An 18,911-nucleotide genomic window follows, 5' to 3' on the forward strand; every position below is an offset into this window, starting at 1 on the left:
ACGCCATGAGTGTACCGAGGCGCTGAGCGGTTTTTTCACGCTGAAGCGCCGAGCGTCCGGCGTTTTTACTGGTCGCTTGGAGTTGAAAAATGTTCAACTTTGGATAAAACGCAGCGCTCATCACGGTCATTTTTTACCCAGCCATCCAATCACAGTGGAGGAGGGGCGGGACTAATACCACACCGACCAACTGTCACAACGCTCTCAAGCGCCCCCAAGGCGTCTTCAGCAGAGCGTCTGGCGTTTTCAGCTGGATAATAAAGCTTTACTGGACATACGGCCTAAGTGTTTATTTTTGTGTATTTGTCAGACCTGCGTGTGTGGCGGTCTGGCTGTCCATCCATACTGGTGTGCATCCGTGGGAACAGCCCTGAGCGTCTCTTCACTGGGCTCTTCAGAGGAGACTTAGCAGCCTCGGTATTGCTGTGGATCAGGCCGACCCCACTCAGGCTTGTGGGAACGCCCCCTCCCGCCGAAGAACAGCGGCCATGCTTCTGGGAGCCCACCATTGTCTCCATAGAATGACTGCGGACACGCATCGCCCGCTGAGACAGACAAAAAGACGTCAAAGGGATAGTTTGCCCATGTGAATATGACGGTTGATCTTTTTGACTTTACCTTAATGGACTCCAGTATTCCTCCATGTCCTCCGTTCTCCATCCTCTCTTCATCTGCGCTGAGCGGATGACCCAGCATTGCCTGTGTGTGCTTGTGTAACTCATTATGAAGGTTATCTAGCAGTTCTGTTCGTGTTCTTTCCTGTCACACAAACACAAACCCTTGCATGATTTAACTATTGAGATTGACACGTGAGGTCCCAGAGGCCCTTATTAGAAACACTACTGTTCAAAAGTTTGAGGTCAGTAAGTTTAGATGTTTTTTTAAAGGAGTAGTTCACTTTAAAAAAAACTTTTGCTGATAATTCTCTCACCCCCATGTCATCCAAGTCTGCCTTTCTTCAGTCGAAAAGAAATTAAGGTTTTTAATGAAAACATTCCAGGATTTTCTCCATATAATGGACTTCAATGGGAACCAAACAGTTCAAGGTCCAAATGAGAGTTTCAGTGCAGCTTCAAAAGGCTTTAAATGACACCAGACGATGAATAAGGGTCTTATCAAGCGAAACGATCGCTCATTAAAAAAAAAATAAAAGATAGATAGGACCTTATTCATCGTCTGGAATCATTTAAAGCCCTTTGAACAGTTTGCACTAAAACTCTCATTTGGACCTTGAACCATTTGGTTCCCAATGAAGTCCATTATATGGAGAAAATCCTGGAATTTTTTCATTAAAAACCTTAATTTCTTTTCGCCTGAAGAAAGAAAGACGTGGACATCTTGGATGAGATGGGCTGATGAGTAAATGAACAGGAAAGTTTGAAATTTGAAGTCTCTATGACCTAAAATGAAACACTTTTAAAGAAGGTCGTTTGAGAGAGTTATCATGCTAATGTTTGGTAGGACTAGGAAAAGAAAAGAAGAATCAAGTTATTTAAGTATTTTTTTTTATCTCAAGCTATTAAAAGGGCGTTTGGGTCTCTGAGACCCCCAATACAACATAATGATTAAACACTCAAAGATTGTGGCAAAGCAGAAACTTATGAACAGCAAAGGCCTGATACGTACATCAGGGCTGTAATGGGGTAATAAAGGATCCTCTAGTCTATTGTTTCCTCACCTCAAGCTTGGCAAATCGGTTTGACCTGTAGCACGCCAGCTCTGCATTGATCAGCTTGGTCAGCAGAAACTCTCTGAATTCTGGACCCTAAGAGAGTAGAATGACACCGCAAATGTAACAAAGATGCAAGAACTGCCTTAAAAGACAATGATGTGACAAAATCCTGCCTGCAATCACCTAATGTGTCCTTCAATAATCTGACAGCAAACTGTCTGCCCTAATCAGTATTTCCTTTGCTTTCCCATAAAAATATTACATCATCCACAAAACAAGATCAATTTACTATAGGCAAAAAGGCACAGAGAATATACTTAGATTTATGCTTAAAAAGGACAAAAAAGTATTTTTTTTTTTTTTAAAAAGCAACTTCCTTCAAGTAAACTGATATTGGTTTAAAGATGTTTCCATTCTAAATAAAAAAACAAGATAAAAATACTAATTAAATGTTTCAGTATGGCAGATGTAGAGGTGTACTTATTTACCTTTTTGAAGATGGGTGGATTGGGAAGCGGAGGGCCGAAATGTGGCACATCATCACGTGCTGTGACAGACACCTGCACCATATAAATACAATTTATACAATTTTTATACAATTTATAAAATATTTGATTAGGTGTTTAAACGCAAAGCTTCCGCGGAGAGCAGTTGTTAGCGAGGCAAGTTCAAACTAGACGGACATTTCAGAGATAAGGTATACAGTCATACCACTTATTACACAGCATTTCGCCACGTAAATAATTATGGGGATAAGATATATTGATTTCAGATTAAACTGTTTTAAATCCGTACCAATTTGTATCTCACAATCCAACAGTGTAGGCTACAAAATGGCAGCAGCTGCGTATAAAACAAGAGAGATCGAGTCCACAATACTGGTTGGCATAATTAAATACTGTACACAAAAATTTTTAATACTTGTTAGCTCACCAAATACAAAAACTTCCACTATGAAAAACTATTCCTAGCAGGCGTATAGCGCTGCTGACTTCAGTAACCCATATTCTGTTTTGAGCGGTTGTTATCTGGGAATAATTTACCGCTGGATGGTGCTACTGACCAATCAGAATCAAGTATTCCACAGAGCCGTGTAATAATTCTAGTTAATGCATTATTGGATCTTATTGTGAAGAGAGAACTAAGAAATTCAGATGACAAACCTTGTATGTGGTGTCATCTGTTCCAGGGTTTTCCACTTGAACCAGAATGTAGGCATGGAGGAAATTGGAAGCAATCATGTCAGGCACAAACGGTGTGCCCTCCTCTTGAAAAACTGCAGCCACAATGTCATTCCCAATGTGCCGCTTCCTTTGGAGCTGTGTGTGGAAAAAAATAATGACGTGTAATGATTTACACACTGATTTGTCCCTAGAGTTCAATCATAATTATAATCAGAAGCACCTGCTGCATGTCTCCCTCTGTAAAGGGTAGTTTGGTGGAGATGTGAAACATGAGTTCCTGCCCTCTGAACACAGTGTAGACCGACTGAGACCCCGTCTGACCATGAGACACATCCAAACCTCCGCGAAACCTGGATATATGTCATAGAGTGAAAACAGAGGTAGGCTATTAAAGGGTTAGTTCACCCAAAAATGAAAATGATCCCATTCATCTTCGGAACACAGTTTAAGATATCTTAGATTTAGTCTGAGTGTTTTCTGTCCCTCCATTGAAAATGTACAGTATACTGTCCTTGTCCAGAAAGGAAATAAAGACATCATCAAAGTAGTCCATGTGACATCAGTGGGTTAGTTCGAATGTTTTGAAGCATCGAAAAGACATTTTGGTCCAAAAATAACAAAAGGTACGACTTTATTCAGCATTGTATTGTCTTCCAGTTCTGTTGTCAATCCGCGTTCATTGACGCTGCTGACGTGTTATCTGGTGCGCCCAAGCTTCGTTTACAGTCTGAGGGAGATGTCTAAGGATTTCGACACAGAGGAAGACTTGCATTTTTTGCTTAGCCATGTTTGTTTGAACCCGAATACACGGACGCACAAGATACACGTCAGCATCGTCTTACGTCATCAGCGTCACTGAAAGCGGATTGACAACAGAACCGGAAGACAATACAATTCTGAATAAAGTCGTAGTTTTAGTTATTTTTGGACCAAAATGTATTTTCGATGCTTCAAAACATTCTAACTAACCCACTGATGTCACATGGACTACTTTGATGATGTCTTTATTTACTTTCTTGACAAGGACAGTATACCGTACATACATTTTCAATGGAGGGACAGAAAGCTCTCGGACTAAATCTAAAATATCTTAAACTGTGTTCCGAAGATGAACGGGTCGAACGGGCTAACGACATTTGGGAGAGTCACTAATGACATAATATTCAATTTTGGGTGAACTAACCATTTAAAAGTACAAGTATTTGTGATGCAGAGAAATCACGTTGTCCTTTGCAGGGCATTTATATATTCACACATCCCTAACTTTTTCAGCATTTCTTTAATGTTTTCTTTTACCCTTTAAAGTCCTGCAGCTCGACACAGTCTCCCAGCACTCGGAGGAACTCTGTGAAGGCTGGAGTCTCCTCACTGTTCCCAAACAACTCCTCCTCTGAGGTCTGTGGGCATCAGTCAATGGCAAACGATGAAGAAAACAGCAGGAAGCAACGGTATAATAGATAAAATACTTCACATATGGCAACAGCTTTATGGGTTTATTGCTTTGGTGATTCAGATTGAAGGAGCTTGATGGTTGAGGTGTCCTTGAGAACCTCTATTTTATATATATACATATTTATAATGGTCAGTGAACTTCACACAAACAACAATTTTCTCACCTGCCCAAACTTTTGGTAGACGACACCAAACTTAAAGGTATTGTTTAACTCATGTTCATCATAATTCACTATTAATTGAGAGCCCTGCAAAAAACGAGAATAAACAAAGATAAATGTCAAACAATTAATACGCTACTCATCAATACAGCTTTGACCGGCTCCTGAAGTTTAATTTCGCTAAGACTCCAATGCAAAACATAGTTTTTATCTCTGAAGTCCCGCTAACTAGTTTACTTCACTATATTACAATTAAATCCTAATCTAATTATGACAAACTATATATCTTTGGAAAGGTCTAAGACTCCTAAATATATATTTTTGCACTTTTTTTGTTACAAATTATGTAGGATAGGATAATAGATGAATGCACCTAAAAAAATCTACATCATAACAGGACTTCTGACCTTTGTCAGAAATAGGCTACTCTCTGATTATGTAATCCATTATGTGCATTTCTCTCTGTAGACGTTCACTATAGCGATCACATCTGTCAAATGACGGAGATCGCTGTCAAATCTGTCCCTGGGAAAAGTAACTTTTCGCCGAATAAAAAAAAAACTATGTTTCGTTACCAAATTTTCGGTAGTTTTTACCTGAAAAAGTAGTTGTAACGTGTTACACACAAAATGTGTAATAGGTTTTTATCCTGAAAAATGTATATTTAGCCTTAAGCAATATTGTGTTTATGAAATATTTCATAAAAACAAATAGGGATAAACACCATGTAATTATAAAAAGTAAATAAATATGTATATACAGAGTATATACACTCTGTACCTGTCAAAACATTTTTGAAAGAAGTCTCTTTTGTACAAAAAGGCTGCATTATTATATTATTAGGCTTACATTTTGTGTCAATAACAAATTTGGACAGTTGGTGGCGCTAGAGGGATTGAGTTATAGACTCTAAATTTTCTGTGGTTAATGTTCAGACTGTGCTCTATACGTGTTGCAAATTTCACCATTTTTGCCCAAGCAATTCTATGGGCTGCCATAGACTTCAAGAGCAGAGGAAGAAGGAATGATAATGTTCCCCCTAATTTTAGTACAATATATAATAAAAACATAACACTAATCTTGCACTCACCTTTGGGTACAGCACAGGACTAAATCTCAGACCAACAATGTCTTCACACAGTAGCTATAGTGGGGAAACAATGACATCACAAAAATACAAACTTAGTCAAGCCAGTATGACTAATACGGTTCAGTAATTTCATTCTTTAAAGAGGTCATATCATTTTATAAATATTGTATGTAATTTATAATGTTAATATTTTGTGATAAACACACTCACATAAAAAAAAGCATTTAATATTGTTTTTCAGAAATATGTTCCACCCTCTGTCTGAATCTTACAAACAGATGGTCTGTTTTTTTGTTGGGTGTCTGTAAGAAATACCATATTTGCATGCAAAATGAGAAACTCCACTCAGACACGGGTTATGGGTTTACTGTCATGTCCAAAATATATATTTTTAATAACATACTTTAAGCTCCTCCATCCTTCAATAACAGCATCTTTGCAAAGATGCATTTCATAGAGACAGATTCACAAAACAATGGAGCCTTTTAACATTTCTGGGGTTCTCAGAAGCGGATGTCGGCATAACTGTGTACAATTCTGTAATGGTGAAAAGGCCAGATTTGTGTAATTTTGTAATTGCTCTAAAAGCAAAAGAAAAAAATCTGTATTGGCATTTCCAAGACTTTTCAAAAGAGGCAAACCATCGAGAGATTGATTACAGCAGTCAGAAGAGAGAAAGATGTCAAATTCGCAGAAACACCCTCGCAGCAGCATTGACTCATTTTTGTAATTTACTGCCAAGGTAACATAACACAAAGTATAGCTTTATAAATGAGTGTTTTAAAACAAAAAAAATCTATAGTTTTGCGATGTTGATAACATCAAAGGTCTCTAGGGATGGGCAACGATTAATCGTGATTAATCGCATCCAAAATAAAAGTTTGTGTTTACATGATATATGTGTGTGTTGTGTTTATAATTATTTTGTATATATAAATACACACACATGCATATATATATATATATATTTAAGAAAAATGTGTTCTTAATATATCAAATATTTATATTTATACTAGGGCTGTGCAAAAGTTAATTGCGATTAATCGCATCCAAAATAAAAGTCAGTGTTTACATAATATATTTGTGTGTGCTGTATATAATTATTTTGTATATATAAATACCTATGCATGCATGTATATATTTAAGAATTATTTGCGCTTAAATTCTGTATATATTTATAAATACATAATCTATATTATATAAATATTTTATATATGAATAACACATTTGCTTAAATATATACATGCATGTGTGTGTATTTATATATACAAAATAATTATATACAGCACACACAAATATATTATGTAAACACAGACTTTTATTTTGGATGCGAATAATCGCAATTAATTTTTGCACAGCCCTAATTTATACATAATATTATATATATATAAAGTATATACATGCAAATATTCCTTAAATATATACATGCATGTGTGTGTATTTATATATACAAAATAATTATACACACCACACACACATATATTACGTAAACACAAACTTTTATTTTGGATGCGATTAATCGCGATTAATTGTTGCTAATTCCTAATTGGATATATGAAATGTTTCTATTTTTTCCCCCAGTGCACATACACATAAAAGGCAGAGAACAAACTGTTTAAAATGTAGAAATTTAGAAATAGAAAGTTAAATCAATAAGACTTTAGGGTCTGTCAGGGTGATCTGAAGTGGATAAAACCCGTGAGCCATCTGTGCAGAACACAGTCATTACCTTTGCTAACTGAGGGACACTGGGGAGCTCAGTCAAGCCTGCCAAAGAGATCCTGTCATAGACTGTCTTCGATGGAGCCCTAAACGAGGCAGAAATTGATAGAAAATTGCAATCAAGCGTTTCAAAATGTGCCAATCATGTAATTACACATAGAATGTGTGAAAGAGATGTTATTACCTGAGAATGATGTGCAGGTACTCTTGCTCCTTCACCTCCATGTGTCTGAGGGACAGTACGAGGTTGCCATGGTTACTGGCCGTGCAGTAGAAGTTCAGATGTTCCTGAGACGGGCAGATAAGAGAAAGCGGTTTAATTGTGAACCAACATGAACACTGCGTTAAATTACACCGACTGCCGATTATCACAGCTCTGACATTGAATGATCCGTTTAAAACGATCTCGCACAAATATTTGCCGAAAGCCTTTGTCTGATGGTCCGTTTATGTAGAACACCACTATATTGATGTGAGTTCTCACCCTGCCAATAAAGTGCTTGCGGTATGCACGGATGGCGAAGTTACTCTCCAGTGCGTAGCCAAACTCTCCTGAATTCCTGCCTTCTCCATCTTCATCATCACAGAAACCATTCATCCAATTCGGAATGGCGGCGGGTGTGTCAGGATCTTCAATCCAGTAACCACCGAACTCAGGCAGGATGACCTGAGGGTATGGCTCACCCCGCTGTAACACCTTAGAAAGAGAAATCAAACAAATAGAAAGAGTTTGACATCTGATACACACTCCACAGACCACAAACAATTAGCAATAACAGGTGACTTAAATTGCTGTACCTCTTCTATCCGTGGGTATGGAATGTAATCATCCTGGAGGGGTAATAGTAATATAAATGTAAGATAATGGACATATTAACAGTGCTTTGGATTGATTCTTGTGCCATGACAGGAAGCGTGATATGAGGAATATGTTTAGCTCATGCAACCCCATTATTTGAGAAATTACATGCAATCCACTCCACACAATGCTTCACAGTCATGCTTGCAACAATTTTTTTGTTGTTGTTGAGGCTGTCTGAACAATCTGAATGAACATGCATTTGGGCGTAGGATTGTATCCTCAGTGGTTGCCTTTGCTGTTATTTTTCCATTTAAAAATGTTTTAAATTTGAATTTCAAGTTTGTAGCGGCTGATTTCACAGTATGTAATGGATCTGACCAAGTTAATCTGACAAAGTGTTATAAACATGCTTCGATTCATTTTTTTTAATCTAAAATTTAATCTAATCTAAAAAAAAAAAAAAGAAAAAAAGTTTGTGAGGTTCCTCAGGGTTCTGTATTGGTTCCCCTTATGTTATATATCCAGTAGGTAATAGTCTAGTTGTTTTTGTGTGGCAGTTTGGAACATGTAATTTATGTTCATATCAGAACATAACTAAAATGAATCTCACAACACACCCCATTATATGAGAAATTACATGCAGTCCACACAATGCTTCACAGTCATGCTTGCAACAAACATTTTTTTTTTTGTTGAGGCTGTCTGAAAAATCTGTATGAACATGCATTTGAGCGTAAGATTGTATCTTCAGTGGTTGCCTTTGTTGTTATTTTGCCTGTAAGCCATTTAAAAAATGTTTTAAATTTAAATTTAACTTGAATGTTTGGAAATATGAAATATGAAAAATCAAACTAACCCTTTAAAGGGCAGAGAACAAACTGTTTAAAATTTAGCAATGACATTAATCAATAAGACTTTAGGGTCTGTCAGGGTGATCTGAAGTGGATAAAACCTGTGAGCCATCTGTGCAAGGCTAAATAATGCCAATCTCATGCATTGAAAATGCAACAATTCTGAAACACAGACAAGCACTGAGCTGAGGTGTAATCTTGTAGTTTTTTCACACCCTCTGACCTTCACTCTTTGTGGCCTGCTTTCCTCCACCTCAGAAACCTGCTAAGGGGTCAGGATCAAAAGGTTGCAGTGTTAGCAACTGACAGTGGAGAAGCGGTGAGCATGAGAGGCACAGAAAGCACTCAGCGGCCATTTTGCAACCCCCCCGGACAGCTATTTCGGAGATCCAGACCAAGCCCTATCTACTTTAATGGGAAATCCTAAAATATTTATATCATATATAAATCATACTATCAAAAGGATTTCACTTCTTACCTCCATCTTTTCCAGCACGTCAAAAAACTGAGTAGACTGTTGAAAAAGAAACGGAGCTCAATCTTTAGGCTAACATATAACATGCCAAGTATTTCACTTCATATTACAGGTCAACCAGTTTGTAGTCTGCAGTATGTCAATGGATCTGACCAAGTTTATCTGACAAAGTGTTATAAACATGCTTAGATTCATTTTTTTAATCTAAAATTCAATCTAATCTAAAAAAAAAAAAAAAAAAAGTTTGTGAGGTTCCTCAGGGTTCTGTATTGGTTCCCCTTATGTTAGCTATATATCCAGTAGGTAATAGTCTAATTTTTGTGTGGCAGTATGGAACATGTAATTTATGTTCACATCAGAACATAACTAAAATGAATCTCACAACACAAACACAAGTTTGCTTTTCCTTTCTTCCACCTGAGGAACATATAAACTACCTAGGGGATGATGTCTGGAGTCATGGTCTACTGAGTAAGTAGGGTACATCACCAGCTACAGGTTTATGCTGGGGTCTTGTCTCCAGGAAAGAGCGTGTAAAGATGGTTTTATCTGCCTGAACCAAATGAGTCAATAATTGCTGCTTTATAATGAACTATTTATGAAATGTTTATGCGTTTCTGAAGCAAATCCCCTTTCAGTGCTGAATCACAGAGAGCAGACGTGCCGCTTACCTTCATGGCGGGAGGGGCGGTTCTAGGGGGAGATGGAGGGCAGTCGTCCAGGGGCACATTGGAGATGGTCAGCAACTCCTGCTTCCTGCAACACAGTGACATCATCACCACCATTACACACTTTTAAAGTGTCAAATATACAGTCACTATTGAATGGAAATACACTTTAAATATTTAAATGTACTGACCTTAAAGGTGCACTCACCTTTGTTATTATAATTATTTTTTTTTTTGGTGGAATAATTTAAAAACTATTGCCTTTACATGATGCTTTGACTAGCGAAACGTAAGCAAATATGCTGAGTGCACCTTTAAAAGCTGACTATTGAATTTCATGGGTGGTCTGCAGTGTCATCTTCACACAGACAGGATCCTCCTCACTGAAAGCCTATTGCCTCGTTCTCCTTTTACTCTTTGGGAATGTACCTCTCCAATTTGACCCTCGCATGATTTCAAGATCATCAATAAAAAATGGGCCAAAGATGGGCAATTTGTTCTTTAAATGAGCTCTCTGGACAGGAGGCTGACAGGTGGAGGATCTAGAGGCTCCTGCTTGAGATTAATTTTCCATCGCTTTCTACCTTCCTCTTCATAAGTGAGGTACGGATAGAGAAGCCGACAGAAAGGGGGAGCAAGGGGAGGTTGGAGAGAGAAATGAACAAGGCTCTAAAAATACCCAACCAATCCTTCATAAGCTCTCTGTAAATAGATCCCATAAATCCATCAATATATTCATATTAGGCTGAAAGTGACATGTCGTTTATTATGCTTGACAAGGTGTTTCTCTCATATACTCAACACTCCCAAAACTAGCCAAATTAATCTAGTCTGCACGTCGCACGTATATAAAAATGTCTAGTTTAGCTCATATTTGTTCCAAAAATCAATCACAAAGGGATATACTGAATAATTGGCACCAACATGAAAAAATAAACAATTCTCTTTACACCTCTGAAAGGATGTGAACAGCTTCATATTGTCTGTCAACATGAAAACACCTTTCTTGGACAACTCAGCAAGAGTGACTGGGTCATTTCATAATTTCACAAAATATATTTTTGTAGAATAAAATAATGAAGTTTAGCACTATATGTCGACAGCCAAAACAAATCTGTCTGCCTCTATTTGACAGTCTTAATCTCTCCATTACAGAAGGGCACATTTCCTCTCATAAATATTCATTAATCAATCTGCTGGGAAATTAATTTTGATTCTGAGATCACGATGTTAAAAGTTATGTTGAAATATAATGTTACAAGTAGGGCTGTCAAACGATTAATCGCGATTAATCGCATCCAAAATAAAAGGTTGTGTTTACGTAATATATGTGGGTGCACTGTGTGTAATTATTTTGTATAGGGTATATATAAATACACACACATGCTTGTACATATTTAAGAAAAGAAATATATAAAATATTTATATATAAATTATACTGTATATAAATCTATATACATGAAAATATTTCTTAAATATATACAAGCATGTGTGTGTATTAATATATATAAAATAATAATACACAGTGAACCCACATATGTTACCTAAACACAAACGTTTATTTTGGATGCGATTAATCACGATTAATCGTTTGATATTTTAGTCGATATTTTAAAATCAATCATGTACAAGAGCAAAATATGACTTCTATTCAACGCTGAACGATTTGCTGACATTAATCACAATCATTACTACTAGTTTATAAAATCATAAAGCTATTCAAAATTCCCTTGTTTTTGGTCAGAGAGCATTTCAAATCACATAAGCACACTTATCTTATAAAGTGTGCAGGACATGTAAGCATTAATTGACTTCTCCAAAACATTCAGTTTCAATTTCTAGCCAAACTTTACTGTTACAGAATCCTAAAACTGATCTGTGAACCATAGTGTTGATTTGACTACAAACTTAAATAATGCATATGAATGTTCTGACCTCTCTCTCCCATACACACACACACACACACACACACACACACACACGCACGCGCCCTCTCCACAACATAGGCTAAGGACATATACAACCTAGAATGACATTCACCCACCACTGGCTGTCCGTCTCCGTCAGTCTCTGTCTCTCACACCGTTTGCGGGAGCGGTGGAGGAGTCCGATAAGAGCGACAGCGGCACGGACACCTGCTCTCCGACAGCGCACTCTGGACCTGAACTCAGACATGGCCAAACCTCAGGTTCAGTCTCAGTCTCCTGTCACATCACACCGACACCAGCTACGGCTGAATCTGCATCGTCACAATCTCCAAAGATGAGGTGCTGTCCTTGCCAGCACAGACTGTATGTGTGCATCCTTCACTGTGAATACCTCTTATTCTCTCTCTCGCTCTCTCTCTCTCACCCGCCCTCTCAAATGGCATTTCACTTTGACACCTTATTCTCGATTAAGGAGCTTTGATTGCTTAACCTCTGATTTTCTGTAGACATTTCCACTATTCACCACTCTTTTTCTCACCGCACACACACACACACACCCGCACACACACACACAGACACATACATATATACAAGCTATTTATATAACTGTTTTTTTTTTCGTTTGTCACTTTGCATTTTATATGTCTTGAAAGTTCACAGTATGGAATTATTGCTATTCCAGCTCTTTTCCTTCATTCGATACAGCGATTATATGGTGTGTGTGTGTGTGTGTGTGTGTGTATTTTGTTACTGCCCTGTAGGCACATTTTTATCTGTGACAAGACTTTCAATCTCTTTAATGTTGAGTTAACCTTTCTCAATATCTCAAAAGACACCAAATCCTGAACAAAATACCAATTACATTCATGTTGTTCTAGATAAGAATTCTAACTTATAGTCCCCCTGTGGTGAAAATCAAGTTTGTGTATGTTGTTTATATGTCTATGGTGTTTTCAATGTGCTTTAAGACAAACCATGTGCAAATTCATAAGTAGAGCCCGACCGATAAAGGATTTTGAAGGCCAATACCGATACAAATATTTGTTGGTTTTAAAATCCGATATATCGGCCGATATTTTTATATTTATTTTTTTTTATTTCAGAAACGTGCAACAAAACATTAAGAGATTTCCCTAACATTAGTTATTTGTAGGTATTTAAGAGTTTTAACTAAAATAATATGATAATGCATTTTAAAAAGAAACTTGTTTCTTTTATTGTCACAACAGAACAGACTGATGATAGTGGCATTAGCTAGCTTTGTGGTTAGCTAGTCTATGATGAGCCATAATTTAGCAATGGAAAACGTCATACTGCAAATTGTAAAACATACATTTCCAATATAACAGGCCAAGGAGAGATGATACATCTCATTGCTATAACTGTCACGCGCTATTAAAGAAATACTTCAGTCACATTGTCAAAAGTTAAAAGGACAGTCAGTCAACTACACTGTAACAACGTAACGTAACTATTACTAGCTAATTCCGCTTCACTCTCGGTTTATTTAACAGCAGCAAAACTGGACATGATAGTCACAAATGTTGTCATGCTTATTTGAGTTAAGAAAACTGATGGGGATGTTCTTTTAATTGTTATTCAAGAAATGTATGTCTCGTGACCAACTCAACGAGTGTTGCCAACAGGAACGGTGTAGAGTGGCCTCTGGTGGACAAACTATACAACTCCAACACTCATGACATGGTTCAAGCGTGTCTCTTCCGTTTTTTTTATATTTTTGAAATATTAATTTATCGGCCATTATAACTGCCGATACCGATAGTTTGGAAAATGCCTAATATCGGCCGATAATATCGGCCTGCTGATAATATCGGCCTGCCGATATATCGGTCTGGATCTAGTTTCTTCCGTTTTTATTTTATTTTGGAAATATTCATTTATCGGCCATTCTAACTGCTGATACCGATAGTTTGGAAAATGCCTAATATCGGCCGATATATCGGTCTGGCTCTATTCATAAGTCAACACCATTGCTGAGTGTTTTATCTTCAAAATGGCGGTGAACAAAAGACTGTGTTTCTGATGTCACAAACTACATTGTAACCAATCACGTTATGAGGGGCGGGCTTTAGCATATCAGTTACAACGAACTAGCAGGGGAGTCTTGAGAGATGCCAGGTTTTTGTTAGCAGAGGGTGTATGGTATATATATTACGATGTTATAATGGACTATGCCTTTCTCCACTGACGTTCTGTGTTGTTCGAAGCACTTCTGATGATTGTTAGAAGGCAGACTGAGATGGCGAACGGGAACATAGTTTGCGTAACATTAGCAACACATTATTAGATGATTGACAACATAGTCAACCAAAAGTCTAATCATATTAATTACAGTTATGTGTCCATTTTAAAGAGCCGTACTATACCATTGTGCAACGTTTACTTCAGTAAGTTGGCTATGAAATCCCTGGAGGCGGGGCTAATTCACATATTCAAAGATCCACATATACTAAATGAAGCAAAGGTGTAGAGTTGCATTCAAGCTATTTTAAGGCATGAAGAATTGTCTTTTTGGTGATCAAAGATGAGTTTTAAGGGATAGGCCTACAATTACTGACTTCTCTATTATAATTCATAAAAGAGTGATGTTTGATATGTTTCTATTTTGTTTTGAAACTTTAATGTATTAAACTCTACAGAAGGATTTTTGAGGGCTGTTTATACTCACTGCAATTATAAGCCAGTTTTTCATCATTTAATTTCACCTGCTGTGCAAATCCTCTACTACTTGTTACAATTTCGAGCAACAAGAGAGCGTGTGAACACAATGAGCATTAAATGCTTCAGCGGATTTGCTAGAGCTGAAGGAAATCGCTCTATGATGAGACATTCAGACTCATCAAGAGCTGTGTGTCACAGATTAATGGTTGCCAGACAAATATTCCAGTACAACACGTGTAAATATGCAATATGATGAGCTTATAGGCTCATTCTAAAAAAAAAAGTCACGAAACACAACCAATTCTCGATGTGCAACGGATGATTCAAGCACTTTTGCTCATGAGATATGGTGAAATGATACTGAATCATACTAAGGGTGCTATTCGGTAAAAACAGGAGATTTCAGTTGTATCATGTAAGCCTCCAGACAGTGCTAAAGTGATAAAGAGCGATTCTCACAGGAGTTACGCACTGGAACGTGTGAGATAAGGAATGTTAGGTGGGAGTGGAGATGATATTTTCACGTGAGAAAATCATACAATGCAGCAATTTAAAGGTGTGAATGTCATCATCTGGATGTATCCGATTGGCGTTACATTAAACAACTATGATTTTAAGCAAAATAAGCTTTGTCTTTTTTGGTTTTTTACAATTTCTAGGACACATTTCTCAAGACTTAGATCACTTTTTCAAATCTCTTTCACCAACTTTCAGTTTTGCACAGCACTAATACTCCAAGTAAACACTTCATTCATGTCTCAAATCAACTTTTTCTTCCATAACACTAGCAAAGGTTGTCAACCAACAAACTCACTAAAACAATGGCCTAAAAACATTAACAAACAGGCCGCATTATACAATGTTTGCTTTTGTAAAATTTCTTTACAAAAAATGACACACTCTGCTGTTTATAATTGACTGACATGATGACATTAAAAGACTATCACTGTAAAAAAATATTGATGGTTTAACTTAAAAAAGTAAGTAACCTGGTTGCTTTAAAATTTTAAGTTCATTGAACTGGAAAAAGTGAGTTAATACAATGAAGGAGAATGATTTAATCATCGGAAACTCAAAATTATATGTTATCTGAACTAAATAAATTAATTAAGTTGATATGGCAAAAGAAAAAATGTTGTGATTACTACACTGTAAAAAAATATTGTTGGTTTAACTTAAAAAAGTAAGTAACCTCGGTTGCCTTAAAATTTTAAGTTGATTGAACTGGAAAAAGTGAGTTAATACAATCAAGGAGATTAATTTAATCATCAGAAACTCAAAATAATAAGTTATCTCAACTAAATAAATTATTATAAAGTTGATTTGACAAAAGAAAATATGTTGTGATAACAAATCTTGAAAATATTTTTTTACAGTGTTGATTTTTTTTGCAATGGGGAAAATAATGCACTATAGTGTTGTTAGCAAAATGATGGACATCTAAATATGCTTTTAAATCATGCTTTTGGGCATCAAATAAAATATGTGTACTAAAAATATTAAATATCAAAATCATCATGTTTTGTTATTGTCATACTAAGTTTATTTTATGTCAGAATAATTTGTATTTCACACAAATGAAATGTTACTGTATTTGTCTTGAACATTTAAAAAAAAAAGTAATGTAACACCAAGGTATACCCACATTTGCAGAAAGTAGAAATACATATTAGAAATTAGGCACATTCACAACATCAGATAAACATTAGCCTGCACTCAAATGTTTACAAAGTGTTCAAAGTGAATTATTTTGTAATATTTTTGTAATAGGAAATGTGTGAAGATGTGGACAGTGTCTTTCCATCATCAGAGTTGTTACCACAATTGAAAATTACGAAATATGTGTCATGACATGAAGATGCACAACCAGAGCCGCATGCTTAGTATTCAAGTCCACAGATCCGCCGGCGCACACATGTGAGGAAAACTGGCCCCCTGCTGCCTTCATGTCTGATACACACATGCAATCACAGATAAGACCCGGCAGACTGTCACTGTCTATAGTTTCTAGCCATGTGCTGCGTAAAAGTATGTGTTTTATGGAGAAAAGTACATTTCGAATGTGTAGCAGAAACTTTGGGACATCGTCATAATTGTGTCTTTAACAGACAGCTGTTGGTTAGTTACATTCATCATGTCACAGTTTAAACTGCCACAGTCACAGATAAATTCCTCCACATTCAATTTAATTCAATTTCCTACCATTTCGGAGAGAAAGGTAGTAGCACTTTGATCTACTGGTTGTGGGTCTCTCATGCGGAGACTCTCCTCATGTGTTTGCAATTTGCATAATAATTTAGAAGTTTACCAAACGTATCATTACTAAAGTTCACAATGATGTTGCAGAAGAAATAGTGTGGACAACTTTTTAAATTAGTATACTAATATTTGTAGTTAGAATTAACAATATCAGAACAATTTAACGTCATCCTGTAAACATTATTTCTGTGAAATGGTTATTAATAATTAAGGCATCAATTATTAAATCAATATTTATGTTGATTAGCTCTATAAAATCTACTGTTTGTTACTTATTTGAAATGTATTAAAGGAGTAGTTCACTTAAAAAAAAAACTTTTGCTGATCGTTCATCACAATTTCCCGAGTCAATTTGTTCTTTTCGTTCATTGAATGAACCAAATGACACAAAAAAGATTCGTTCATTTTGATAAACAAGTTCGAACAGGAGAGTCACGAACGCGCATCACAGAACAGAGCAAGACGGCCATTTGAGCTTATAAAACTTAAACTTTGATATTTTTATTATTAAATGAGTGATCGTTTCACTTGATAAGACCCTTATTCATCGTCTGGAATCGTTTAAAGCCCTTTGGGCTCTTTTGGGCTCAGACACAGACAGAGTACAAGAGCACTATATTTTAAAACGTGAAAACAGCAACTGAGATTTGAGTGGGTAAATATCTAAAGTCTACATGTTTCAGTCTGCCCTTCTCTTCTCAGCAGGGATGCCACACAGACTGGCATTGGCTTCCTATGTAGTTCATGCCCCTCTCCTTTTCACTGTTTTTTCATTAAAACCCCAGAACATCCACAAGCAAAAAGGCTGAATGTACAAGATTGGTCCAGAAGTCTCTCCCTGTGTTGCCTTTGAAGTGTTTTGTGAGCATGTGCCCTCTATTATGACACTGTGTACCAAAACACATTCATTTGGTAGCAACCGGCAGCTTGTGCTCCTAGAGGCCAGATGAAGTTTGATATTTGATGCATCACATCAGATAAAGCTTAATGCATCTCTTTGTCCCTTCATGACGATTATAAATGGACAAAGAAATAGAACTATTTTATTAATACTGGGGTCCACATCAAGGTATGATGATGTTGAACTTGGATGGATTCTGATTAGCTATCAGTGGTTTTTTTTATCATTCATCAATCATTACTGGGAAATTGTGCAATGGGTCGTAAGTGATTGGAGGACCTGAAGGATGCATCTGATAATGCATCCTTCAAAATAAGCTGAATGAAGGATGCGAAAGGAAGGCTGTCTTCCAAGGATCCTTCAAATGGAGACAGCCTTCAACAGAGCTTAATGAGGTTGCAGCAGAGATTGAATATCTGTTCTGTTTAGTAACAAGCCTTTATTCTGTCAGCCTCCTCTAACATTGTCTGTTTGCGTTAAAGACAAAAATTTGTAATAGGGGTGGGCGATATGGAAAAAATATCATATCACGATTTTTTTAGGAAAATCACGATCACGATTTTTTATCACGATTCTTTTTCAAGTTGGTTTTAATATTTTGCAAGTGGCTGTTCATTACAGCCAAACTAATGTCCTTATGTTAAAAACAAAGCCTTAGGTATCAAAGGCATACATTTAGGCCAGTGGCGAAGATAAAAATCTTTGTCATTATTTTCTTTGTTATTAAAAAAATAAGACAAGATAAACATTACACAAATTAATATTCAAATTAAATAAATAGTGCTTTATTTTTCAGATGCACTAGGTGTATTTAGCAGTAGCATTGAAGAAAGTAATTAAATTAAACAAATATGAAATTAAAACACTACAGAGACTTCACTGAATGAATTGATTCTTATTAAAGCTACTATTAAAGTTCTCAGTCAGTGAGTGATTTTTTCCTTGTGTTTTTTTTTTTTTTTTTTTTTTTTTTACTAAAGAGATAGTTCCCTCAAAATGAAAATGGTCTTAATTTACTCTCTCAAGATGTTTTAAACCTGAATAAGTTTCTTTCTTCTGTTGAA

General features: G+C 36.4%; 1 protein-coding gene across 7 annotated transcripts in view; it reads right to left on the reverse strand.

Moving 5' to 3' along the window:
- The window catches only part of rap1gap2b (RAP1 GTPase activating protein 2b), a 39,268-nt gene that overhangs the window by 5,956 nt on the left and 14,401 nt on the right, over positions 1–18,911 (reverse strand). For 2 of the 7 annotated variants that reach the window (XM_039693740.2, XM_039693741.2), the window contains exons 1-17: positions 12,122–12,385; positions 10,081–10,165; positions 9,413–9,448; positions 9,158–9,199; positions 8,080–8,112; positions 7,766–7,978; positions 7,466–7,569; positions 7,289–7,367; positions 5,560–5,613; positions 4,473–4,556; positions 4,153–4,253; positions 3,077–3,206; positions 2,836–2,991; positions 2,161–2,232; positions 1,679–1,765; positions 619–759; positions 313–545 (exon numbers count right to left, since the gene is read on the reverse strand). In XM_039693740.2, the coding sequence (XP_039549674.2) occupies positions 313–545; positions 619–759; positions 1,679–1,765; positions 2,161–2,232; positions 2,836–2,991; positions 3,077–3,206; positions 4,153–4,253; positions 4,473–4,556; positions 5,560–5,613; positions 7,289–7,367; positions 7,466–7,569; positions 7,766–7,978; positions 8,080–8,112; positions 9,158–9,199; positions 9,413–9,448; positions 10,081–10,165; positions 12,122–12,252 (1,781 nt within the window). In that variant the 5' untranslated portion in view covers positions 12,253–12,385. Of the gene's footprint in view, positions 1–312; positions 546–618; positions 760–1,678; positions 1,766–2,160; positions 2,233–2,835; positions 2,992–3,076; positions 3,207–4,152; positions 4,254–4,472; positions 4,557–5,559; positions 5,614–7,288; positions 7,368–7,465; positions 7,570–7,765; positions 7,979–8,079; positions 8,113–9,157; positions 9,200–9,412; positions 9,449–10,080; positions 10,166–12,121; positions 12,386–18,911 lie in introns of those variants that run through there. The other 5 variants (XM_089124008.1, XM_089124010.1, XM_089124009.1 and 2 more) reach the window with 3 other exon arrangements.

This window comes from Pimephales promelas, chromosome 19, assembly GCF_988280905.1.
Source record: "Pimephales promelas chromosome 19, fPimPro1.hap1.1, whole genome shotgun sequence".
NCBI classification, from domain to species: domain Eukaryota; kingdom Metazoa; phylum Chordata; class Actinopteri; order Cypriniformes; family Leuciscidae; genus Pimephales; species Pimephales promelas.